The sequence below is a fragment of the Haplochromis burtoni genome, unplaced genomic scaffold (genome assembly GCF_018398535.1).
Source record: "Haplochromis burtoni strain Fernald_Lab_line unplaced genomic scaffold, NCSU_Asbu1 Contig_441, whole genome shotgun sequence".
In the NCBI taxonomy this organism is placed as follows: domain Eukaryota; kingdom Metazoa; phylum Chordata; class Actinopteri; order Cichliformes; family Cichlidae; genus Haplochromis; species Haplochromis burtoni.
This window is the reverse complement of record NW_024582802.1, coordinates 138,425-149,551: the sequence shown is the minus strand read 5'-3', so window position 1 is coordinate 149,551 and position 11,127 is coordinate 138,425. Positions and strand designations below refer to the sequence as shown.

Sequence of the window (11,127 nt, the reverse complement as noted above, 5' to 3'; positions counted from 1 at the left end):
GACTAATCTTTACAAAGCGAAAGACTCTGGTCCTGCACATAAACAAAAGATGTACTCTTTTGTCCAGCTGGCCACTGTCCACCTTCTCATAAACAAATTAAACAAATACAGTCTTTTGCTGTATGACATGGTAAAAAAAAAAAAAAAGAAGAAGAAGTCCTAAATAGATATTTATGTTAAAATAAAACCGTTAATACAAAATGTTACTGATTGGGCACTGAGTTTAATGTTTAATCTAACCCGTTTCTTAAAAATTGTTTAAAAAAATAAAATAAATTAGATCATCAATTCTTTTATATCTGTTTGGTAATTAACAGTGGCTTAAATTGAGTGTTATCAACTGGATTTTGACGCCTATAGGTTTCGTATATCGAGCATAGTGACATCAAAAAGTACAAACCAGATTTTTTTTTATCACATTATATTAAACAGCTCCCACGTTGTCCAGCTTTGTCGTTTTAGTTTGTGAAATTGGAATGGAAATGAAAATGCCGATAAATTACCAAAAGGTGCTTTGCTAAAAGAAATAACAATACCCATTCCACTTGGAAAATGTGAAGGAAGGGCAGTTATCAATAGGATAAGGATGGAACTATGGCAGAAAAGATAGTATGAGGATAAGAAAGGAAAAAATATTTCAAAAATGTGAAATACACGAGAAAGGGGAAACAGGAAGCAGGGAAGGGAACGGTCATTGAAGGGTATTTGGGGAAGAGATGGGCGGGGCTGAAGGTGTAAGTAGAACTAGGAAAGCAATTTTTGTTATTTGAGAGAAACACAGCTGGTTGGGAGCTGCTTTAGTTTGTTAATAACATGATGTTGTACACACTGTACAGTAGGTGGTGGTGTGCACCTTTCAGCTGTCTGCAGCCGCCTATTAACTTGAGAGAGAATGAGAGAGAGAACGACGTCCTCACTGGTTGAAAAGCCGTTTCAGTTTCCATGTCTTCAGATAACTTGACACTTCATTACTCTCTGCACGAAATCCAGGGAAATGGCATCGAGTGGTGAGGAAATCCAGCTTCCTTTACGAAGGAAAAGAAAGAACGGAGAGGAAAGTGATGGTGTCGCAGGAAAGAGGTACAACATTTAGTCAGGAGAGCCCTTGTGCCTGCTGTGTGAAAATTAGGCCTAAAAGTTCCCGATATACGTATTTCTTTTTTTTATGCCTTATATCTTTATTTATTTTGGTAAATAGGCTGTAGTCAACATAACCTATGGCGTTAAATATAAAACAAAGAACAGCTTTGCAAGTATCTTTAACAGTCTGCTATTCTTCCTGCTCTGCGTTTGATATTATAATTAATCACCTTTTTGCCACTTGAAATGTCTTTATTGAAATGCTATGAGATATTTGTCAGGTGTCTTTTGTAAAACAGATTTTTAAATCTCAAAGAGAGGATACGAAATGATCGATCACGTTGCCAAAAAAAGTTATGTTAGAGAACTTCCGGTCAAGATCTTCTGTCTTGTCAAGTAAGCTCCGTCTTCACCTAGGAGAAGAGAAAGGAGAAAACTACGGGACACAGTACTGGAAGCAGGAAGGGAATGATCATTTATGGGGATCATGCCAGATACATTGGGGTTCTCGTCGGTGGATGAGAAGGTTGCTTCCCTGCACCTTCTGGTCAGGGAACGATTCCTGACTGTTTGTGCTTATGCATCAAACAGTTCAGAGTAACCAGGCTTATTGAAGTCACTGAGTGGGCAACGACAAGGAGACATCGAGCAGCGTGACTGGGAGGAACGACCTGTCTAAACTGATCCCGAGCTGTGTTTTGTTTTTGGACTTTTTCATAAACCACAGTTTGTTTGTTTGAAAGGGAGAGTGTTTGTTAGTTGAACCACAGATACAGGAGGAACAAGGTGGTTTTTGTCCTGGTCGCAGACCACTGAACCAGCTCTTTATCCCCTCAATGATATTTGAGAGTGTGTGGAAAAGGCATTGGAGTGTCCCATGGGGGATGCTTCGGGAGTATGGGGTGTCCGGTCCATTGTTATTAGCCATTCAGTCCTTGTTACGGGAGCTTTGTCCACATTACCGGTGTTATGCCAAGAAATGATCGTCTGCCAAAAACTGATTTCCGGTATTTGCCGAAAACTGGTTGCTCGTATTTAAACCGCTATAAATAACTTTTTGGTCTATAATATGTGAGACATATGTCAAATATATGTATGTATGAATGATATCAGGTCATCTTGAACCACAAACAGCATTCTTGTAACAAGGTAGAAGCCGTAATCAGTTTTTGGCAGTGACTTTTATATATCCTTTATTTATCCAGTTAAAAATGTGTTTTTTAAGAGCAATCTGGCCAAGAGGACAGAACAATTGCAACAAATATAACAACCGTTCTGTAAACATATTTTAAGTGGACAAAAAGGACCGGATTGGTTATAATGTAAGTACAATAACACAGAGTTATAAAGATACTTGAAAAACATGTAATTTTTACATTTTGTATATAACCCCTTTGTAAACCCTGTTCACTGAAGTCTATTTACCAACATACACAAAGAGATTACACATAAAAACCAGGAAGCACTGGAAATCAGGTTTTGGTAGGCGATCACTTTCTGGCACAACACCGGCAACAATTCGGACTAATTTCCGGTGGGTGCTGGACTCTTCCAGGACTCTTCCAGAGCAACTTTTTTATGTTAAGGGAATTTTCTCTGTCTGGGAACCGATTAATTGCAATATTGTCAGAAAAATTTTTGATGTCTGGGAACCTTTTTCGGAAATACTGTCACATCAGATTAGTTTAAAAACCAATTAAAAAAAACCCTTTTCCTGGTTTCTTATCCTTTATCAGGTTGGAATCTTGTTTGGATCAGCCCACGGACTCAGTTACTTGTGAAGTCGTCACGTATACAGCGTCACCGCTACCTAGTAAGGTTACAAGTCTAAAAATATCTGAGTTAAAGCTGGTGTCTTGTACATTCTTGTACATGCTGTTTCTTGTTGTCTTCAAGAGAAACATTATGATGCTGACACCACTGAACCAATCACCTGCGGTCTTGAATCAATGGAGGATCTGTTGTCGTGGACAAGAAGTAAGGCAAACCCCTTCAGTGTGGCAGTTGTCCCCTTGGCACCTAGAGAGCCTCCTCTGGACCGCTGTCTGCGACGGACCTTGGTGTCTCATGACATGATGGGTGGCTACCTTGATGACAGGTATGAAGCGAGTGAGCCATGCCAACATGTGATACGCACTTTCTTTGTCTATGCTTCACGTTTCTGAATCATAAGATTCAGCACGGTGATTTCTGGCTAATCTTGCTCACAGACCTTAATGTGACACCTTGCGATATGATCACAGAGCACCCAAACCTTGTGCATGCTGACCTTATAAAAAGGGTTAAAGCCACTGGGGTAAAGGGTGCAGCTAAAATTGTTGCCTTGGCAAATATCTATATTTAATTAGCTTGTTGAAATACAAAACTGTAATTAAAGTCAGATATTTGTCTGTCTTAATAATAGGGTGTGATAGTTTTCTTCGTATTTTAACATAGAATATCAATACAGCAGTTTACTATGGTGCATTAAATAATAGCCTTCTTCTGTCCATGCATGTTAAGCACAAAAATGATATGTGTGGGTGTGTTATGGTGTTAAATCCTGATTGTTTGGTACTCTTACACAAGGACCACGCTGAATCAGCAGTCCTTGTATATTAGTCCTTTTCCATATAACCACTTTCAGTGGCATTTTTGCGTCATTTACCCTAACACCTGCAATCATGCTCACTGCTGATCGATTCTATACATGAACAAAAGCTATGTTTATGAGAGCTCTAGAAAACAAAGTGTCTTTCGCAATATATCCGCAGGCCTACGGTCAAAGTGGCATATTTTTACAATAATAATGAGCTGCAGCCAAAACAGCAGCGTGCGTGACAGGAAACAGGCCATGGAGCAGCCGAATAATTAAATTTGTGAGCTAGCGTTTGTGACGGGGAAGGCTAATACATCGACACTAGCTGCTTCTGTCTCAGTGCAGACGGTCAGAAAACATGCAAACAGGTGATACAGAGCTGTTTTTGTCTTTTGTATCTTACCAACAATTTTTTTTGAAAGCATAATTTCTTTGTGGCTTTAGTTACGTGTGTGTGTGTGTGTGTGTGTGTGTGTGTGTGTGTGTGTGTGTGTTGTGTGTGTGTGTGTGCGTGTGTGTGTGTGTGTGAGCGACTGCAACAATATTGGACATATTCTCCTCTTATCAGCTTTGCCACAAATAGTTCTTTAATTTACTTTGAAAAGATTTGGTCAACACAACTAATCCCCTGCCTTTGATTTAATAACTAAAGGGTCCACCCTAAAACCAGTGTATTATATTAAAATCTGTAATTATTCATTCTGAATTATTCTTAGACACTGCACCAGGTCATCCAACCGATTAGCTTCTAACTGGCTGCAGGCTGCCGCTCTGCCCAGTTCTGAGATCCATCAAGGGCCAGCCCACAAACTATGCCTTAGACCAGGGTATAGCTACTTAAGAAAACTGCAGCAAACGGCAGTTTTGTATGCATGACAGTTTTTAGTGAGGCTCCATGCCGTAAAATAACCTTAAAACGCGTAGAGTTTCATTACTACTTTAAATTATTTTACAGGAGTGCAGAATTATTAGGCAAGTTGTATTTTTGAGGAATAATTTTATTATTGAACAACAACCATGTTCTCAATGAACCCAAAAAACTCATTAATATCAAAGCTGAATGTTTTTGGAAGTAGTTTTTAGTTTGTTTTTAGTTTTAGCTATTTTAGGGGGATATCTGTGTGTGCAGGTGACTATTACTGTGCATAATTATTAGGCAACTTAACAAAAAACAAATATATACCCATTTCAATTATTTATTTTTACCAGTGAAACCAATATAACATCTCCACATTCACAAATATACATTTCTGACATTCAAAAACAAAACAAAAACAAATCAGCGACCAATATAGCCACCTTTCTTTGCAAGGACACTCAAAAGCCTGCCATCCATGGATTCTGTCAGTGTTTTGATCTGTTCACCATCAACATTGCGTGCAGCAGCAACCACAGCCTCCCAGACACTGTTCAGAGAGGTGTACTGTTTTCCCTCCTTGTAAATCTCACATTTGATGATGGACCACAGGTTCTCAATGGGGTTCAGATCAGGTGAACAAGGAGGCCATGTCATTAGTTTTTCTTCTTTTATACCCTTTCTTGCCAGCCACGCTGTGGAGTACTTGGACGCGTGTGATGGAGCATTGTCCTGCATGAAAATCATGTTTTTCTTGAAGGATGCAGACTTCTTCCTGTACCACTGCTTGAAGAAGGTGTCTTCCAGAAACTGGCAGTAGGACTGGGAGTTGAGCTTGACTCCATCCTCAACCCGAAAAGGCCCCACAAGCTCATCTTTGATGATACCAGCCCAAACCAGTACTCCACCTCCACCTTGCTGGCGTCTGAGTCGGACTGGAGCTCTCTGCCCTTTACCAATCCAGCCACGGGCCCATCCATCTGGCCCATCAAGACTCACTCTCATTTCATCAGTCCATAAAACCTTAGAAAAACCAGTCTTGAGATATTTCTTGGCCCAGTCTTGACGTTTCAGCTTGTGTGTCTTGTTCAGTGGTGGTCGTCTTTCAGCCTTTCTTACCTTGGCCATGTCTCTGAGTATTGCACACCTTGTGCTTTTGGGCACTCCAGTGATGTTGCAGCTCTGAAATATGGCCAAACTGGTGGCAAGTGGCATCTTGGCAGCTGCACGCTTGACTTTTCTCAGTTCATGGGCAGTTATTTTGCGCCTTGGTTTTTCCACACGCTTCTTGCGACCCTGTTGACTATTTTGAATGAAACGCTTGATTGTTCGATGATCACGCTTCAGAAGCTTTGCAATTTTGAGACTGCTGCATCCCTCTGCAAGATATCTCACTATTTTTGACTTTTCTGAGCCTGTCAAGTCCTTCTTTTGACCCATTTTGCCAAAGGAAAGGACGTTGCCTAATAATTATGCACACCTGATATAGGGTGTTGATGTCATTAGACCACACCCCTTCTCATTACAGAGATGCACATCACCTAATATGCTTAATTGGTAGTAGGCTTTCGAGCCTATACAGCTTGGAGTAAGACAACATGCATGAAGAGGATGATGTGGACAAAATACTCATTTGCCTAATAATTCTGCACTCCCTGTAGATCTGATTGACACATTTTCTTCCTCTGGAGAAAAGATGTCAGGTCACTTGTTCCCAGCTAGAAGAAAATTCGAAATGCTTGTAAATCCCAACACACATCCAGTTACAACTAACTACATGTCCTGTAAATGCTCAAATTTGATAAACCTTACCTAGAACAGCCTAAACTTGTGGCTTAAGCTTTTATTTCTTTGGTTTAAGTTCATTATTCACAAGGAGATGTTGTTACAGTCACACTGTTGTACTGGTTTCACACAGGCTTTCTTCTGTTTCCTCTCTAAGGTTTGTTCAGGGCACAAATGCAGAGGCTCCATATGCTTTCTACCACTGGCAGTACATCGATATTTTTAACTACTTTTCACACCACCTGGTAACTATTCCTCCGGCTGTGTGGACCAACGCTGCACACAAACATGGAGTCATCGTTATTGGTGAGCAGAAAGTCTCAATAAAGCAGAACCAGACCCAGTTTAGTACGTCTGAAATAGCATCATAAATTTTAAATGTAGGATATACTAAAAGAAAAGGGAGTATGTTGGCAGAAAGAGAAATGGTATCTTTTCTTGTCTTGAAATGTTAAACTGCTGTGGTCTACAGGGACTTTCATCACAGAGTGGATAAATGGAGCTGCGATGTGTGAAGACTTCCTGAAAGATGAGGAGTCGTACCGGAGAGTAGCTGATAAACTTGTCCAGATTAGCCACTGTTTTGGCTTTGACGGCTGGCTCATTAACATAGAGAACAAGCTCAGTGTGAGTAAAGCTTCTGTGCTCACCTCTAAAACAAACTGTTTAGGAAATACAGCCAATTTTTTAATCCATCTCCCAACCGGCACCAAGTTTTACCCCTAGTCAGCTCTTCCAGCTCATCCAGGGTACTCACAGGTGTTTTCCAAGCTAGCCAAGAGATATAATCCCTCCAGTGTGTCCTGGGTTTCCTCGCAACACCTCATTTAGGAGGCATTGTAGACAGATGCCCGAATCACCTAAATTGGGTTATTTAGATGTGGAGGAGCAGCAGCTCCACTCCAAGTTCCTTCCTAATGACCAAACTCGTCATCCTATCTTGAACGGAGAGCTCAGCCACACTTCAGAGGAAGCTCATTTCTGCTGCTTGTGCCCTCATTTATGAACAAGACCCTCAGGTACATAAACTCCTGCACTTGATCAAGAATTTACCATAGCTTGGAATGGCATGGATTAGGAGGCAGTCAGGGACAGAGTTCCTGATGATTACAAAGCCAACATATTGGGTGCCAGTGTAGCTGACATAATGAACCTGTGTTTAATGCAGTGGCAGGTTTGACTTCAACCGGATGCCATTTGTTCCATCTTCCCGCTCTCTCTGTCTCCAGTTTCTATTCTTAACTATCTAAAAAAGGAAAAAAGCCTAAATTATTTTCTGTTTATTTTTTTAATAACACTTAAAAAAATAAACTGGACTGAGACGAATTAGTCATCTTTTACACAATACTTAATTGTAGGCTGTAAATTTTAATGTACCGTTTTCCCAGAAATGGCAGCACCCTCTACATCTTTGTCAGTAGATGTAGAGGGGAAGGATTACAGACAGCTTTTATGCAATCTTATTGAAAACCTATTAAATCACTGAAAAAGCCACAGAAGCAAAACCAAATCCTACATCTGTCATTAATAACAGGCTGTGAGTATTTAGCTTTTACTCTACCATCTATTGGAGCAGATCAAAGAAATGATTTAATCATAAACAGCGGTCCCTCGTTTATGGCAGGAGTTACGTTCTAAAAATAACCCGCGATAGGTGAAATCCACAAAGTAGTCAGCTTTATTTTCTACAATTATTAGAGATGTTTTAATGTAAAACCCCTCACTACTCACTATATACACTTTTTTCAGACAGGCACGAACATTTTCACACTTTTCTCTCTTGTTTAAAGACTCTTAAAGTTCAAACCGTTGTAGAAAAACAAGTCCAGTAGTATAAAACGTTTCGTTGACATTGCCGTGTTTGTTGGGGAGAAAACGTACAAACACACAGTGCAGCACTTCAGAGTCACACTGCTAGCAATTGAAGATTTATGTAAATTTGACAAGCTGAACGCATTCTCTACTGGACAGGAGACGCGACACGATTGACAATGGTCTACAGCCAATCAGGATGCAGAACACAATGCGCTGTGTATTTAAAAAAAAAAAAAAAAAAAAAGCATGCAAAATTGCACAAAAAAATCTGCAAAACAGCGAGGCCGTGAAAGGTGAACCGTGCTATAGCGAGGGACCACTGTACTACTGATGTGTGCTTTGATTTGTGCTTAGCTTTTGGGGAAAAGTAAACCGATTGGATGACAGTGTCGGTCTTTGCACCTGTAGCAGATGGATCATGTGTGCTGCTCTCTGCTTACAGGAGGTTGCAGTGCGAAATGTGCCGCTGTTCCTGCGCTATCTGACAGACCAGATGCACGAGAGAGTGTCCGGCAGCCTTGTGCTGTGGTACGACAGTGTACTTGACAATGGAGAGCTAAAATGGCAGAATGAGCTCAACCAGTCCAACAGGTAGATTTAAAAAAAACAAAACGTGTTTCCTTTATAGCATCTGATCAAAAACAAAGACTGAAAAAGAGAACTTTGGTCCACAGAAGTGTGTCAGACCTTTTAGATCACGATTGCTTCTAGCCTGTCAGTTCCTGGCAAACAGTTATGTATCCGTGTCAATATCTCCATACCAGGGTGTTTTTTGATGCTTGCGATGGCCTCTTTACCAACTACAACTGGAAGGAGGAGAACCTAGTGGAGATGAAGAACCTGGCGCTCCAAGACCGCCAAGCTGACATCTATGTTGGAGTGGATGTGTTTGCTCGAGGAGAGGTAGTAGGAGGAATGTTTGAGACAAATAAGGTAAGAAACTGTGAATTGTGTTTGCCAGCTTGTGCTTGTACCGTGCAGCGTCTGATTTTGGTTGTCTGCAGGCGCTGGAGATCATTCGAAGGCACAACTTCTCTGTAGCCATCTTTGCTCCTGGCTGGGTATACGAGACTCATGAGGATAAGAGTGAATTCCGCAAGAATCAAGACAAGTGAGACTAGTGCAACATCTACTCTGTGAAAAAATCAGACTGTATTTATAGATGGGTGTAGGCACCATAAGTTGAAGGCTTTAGCCATCACTGTCTTGTTTTTTAGAAGTGAGATTGTGCACTGAGAGGCTAGTAACTTCCCACTTGTCAGTCCTTTTGGGCTCTAATGAGAACCATAATAGGGGGAGGAAGCTGAGAGCCTTTTTCACATTCAGACTTACAATCACTCCTTGCTGGCTGTTGGAGTAAATGCTAAGTTAAGGTTCTTGTGCATTTGCAACACTTCTGAGAACTGGACACAGCATCCATCTTTCAAATATAGACAATATGTGGGGCATGTTAGTCAGTGTAAAGACTGAGATGTCTGTCCTGTGTGCAGGTTCTGGGCTCTTCTGTCAAACTACCTGTACATCCACCGACTAGCCTCACCGCTCCCCTTCGTCTCCTCCTTCTGCCAGGGCTTTGGGAATGCTGTCTACTGGCAAGGACAGGTACTGAAGTAAAGCGTTATTTATGTATTACACTGCTTCATGTATTACCTTTGCATTACTCCCTGTGTAAATGCCAATAACAATATGACACTAAACTTTCTTTTGCTCACATTTTATTTAGAAAGCACTTTAAAATACCCAGCACAGGACCAAAGTGCTGTACAGAAAATAAGTTAAAAACAATAGAATAACAGAAAACAGCAAAAATAAATAAAACACATAATACATAAAAATTAAAACAGCCCTATATTAAAAAAAACAAGATAAAACAGCATAGAATCAACTAAAAACAACTAAAATAACACTAAAAATAAAAACCAAAATCTCACGTGGTGTCAAAGACCAGGGTGAAGAGGTGGGTTTCCAGGAGTGATTTAAAAACAGGTAGTGAAGAAGCCTGTCTGCTCTCTGAAGGGAGATCGTTCCACAGGTTGGCGCACGATCTCCTCTATGCTCAGCCCTGGGTACATTCAGGAGCAGCTGATCAGCTGACCTGAGAGAGCGGGTGGGTGTATAAGGCTGTAGCAGCTCAGAGAGATAAGATGGGCTATGGAGGGCTTTAAAAGCAAATAAAAGAATTTTAAAATGAATCCTAAAAGAAATGCTCCTACATACTTGCACATATTTCCATCCTAATAAGGAAAACTTCCATAAGATATTTCTTTGAAGTTTTACCACAAAACTAACGGCAAAGTCAAAAACAGCCCTGGAGCAGTTTACAGGGCTGACAGTGATCTGAGTACACTTGGAACAAGGTGTGATTCTAAAAGCTGTTGCATCACTTCTTTTGTTTTGTTTTCAATCCCAGTCAAGTTTCATCTGCTTGGCTAGTGTGAAGGGGTGTGCTAACTTTGTGTTAGCGTCATAGATTGTGTAGAAAAGGGTTGATTTCTGAGGTGTTGTATAGCTTTGATGTACACTCCTTAAGTTGCTTTGCCATTGCTGTCCCGTCTCCCATTCTTCTAAACAGAGCTTTTCCTCACAAACAGAAGGTTTGAACAGCAGGTGGGTGGTCTTCTGTACTTACAGAGAGCTTTGTGACTCAGATGGCCTTATTTAGGGTGTCCCCCTCTGGGAATGATCTCACTGACATCACTATAGAGATAGAATAGAAGAAACTGTCTGAAGCCAAGACCAAGCTGAAGCCTGTGCTTTTGGATCAGAGGGCTTACTCGTGTAATATGAGTATTCACTGTTGTACTGGTAACAGTGAATACTGTCCTTTTTCTTTTTTATGTAAAGGAAAGACAATTCTCCTCCTTGAATTGCTACCTTATCGTGGTGGAGGGGTTTGTGTGTCCCAGGGATCCCAGGGGCTATATGTTGTCTGGGGGCTTTTGCCCCCTGGTAGGGTCTCCCATGGCAAATTGGTCCTGGGTGAGGGACCAGACAAAGAGCGATTCAGAAGACC

The 11,127-nt window shown here is 40.9% G+C and overlaps 1 protein-coding gene across 1 annotated transcript in view; it reads left to right on the top strand.

The window, feature by feature from the left end:
- Positions 1 to 762: 762 nt before the first annotated feature.
- Positions 763 to 11,127, top strand: part of engase (endo-beta-N-acetylglucosaminidase) — a 28,613-nt gene continuing 18,248 nt past the window's right edge. Inside the window, exons 1-9 of the mRNA XM_005945658.2 lie at positions 763 to 1,080; positions 2,817 to 2,893; positions 2,977 to 3,178; positions 6,457 to 6,605; positions 6,772 to 6,926; positions 8,557 to 8,705; positions 8,879 to 9,047; positions 9,119 to 9,225; positions 9,605 to 9,716. Coding sequence (XP_005945720.1) covers positions 995 to 1,080; positions 2,817 to 2,893; positions 2,977 to 3,178; positions 6,457 to 6,605; positions 6,772 to 6,926; positions 8,557 to 8,705; positions 8,879 to 9,047; positions 9,119 to 9,225; positions 9,605 to 9,716 — 1,206 coding nt within the window. The 5' untranslated portion in view covers positions 763 to 994. The remainder of the gene's footprint in view (positions 1,081 to 2,816; positions 2,894 to 2,976; positions 3,179 to 6,456; positions 6,606 to 6,771; positions 6,927 to 8,556; positions 8,706 to 8,878; positions 9,048 to 9,118; positions 9,226 to 9,604; positions 9,717 to 11,127) is intronic.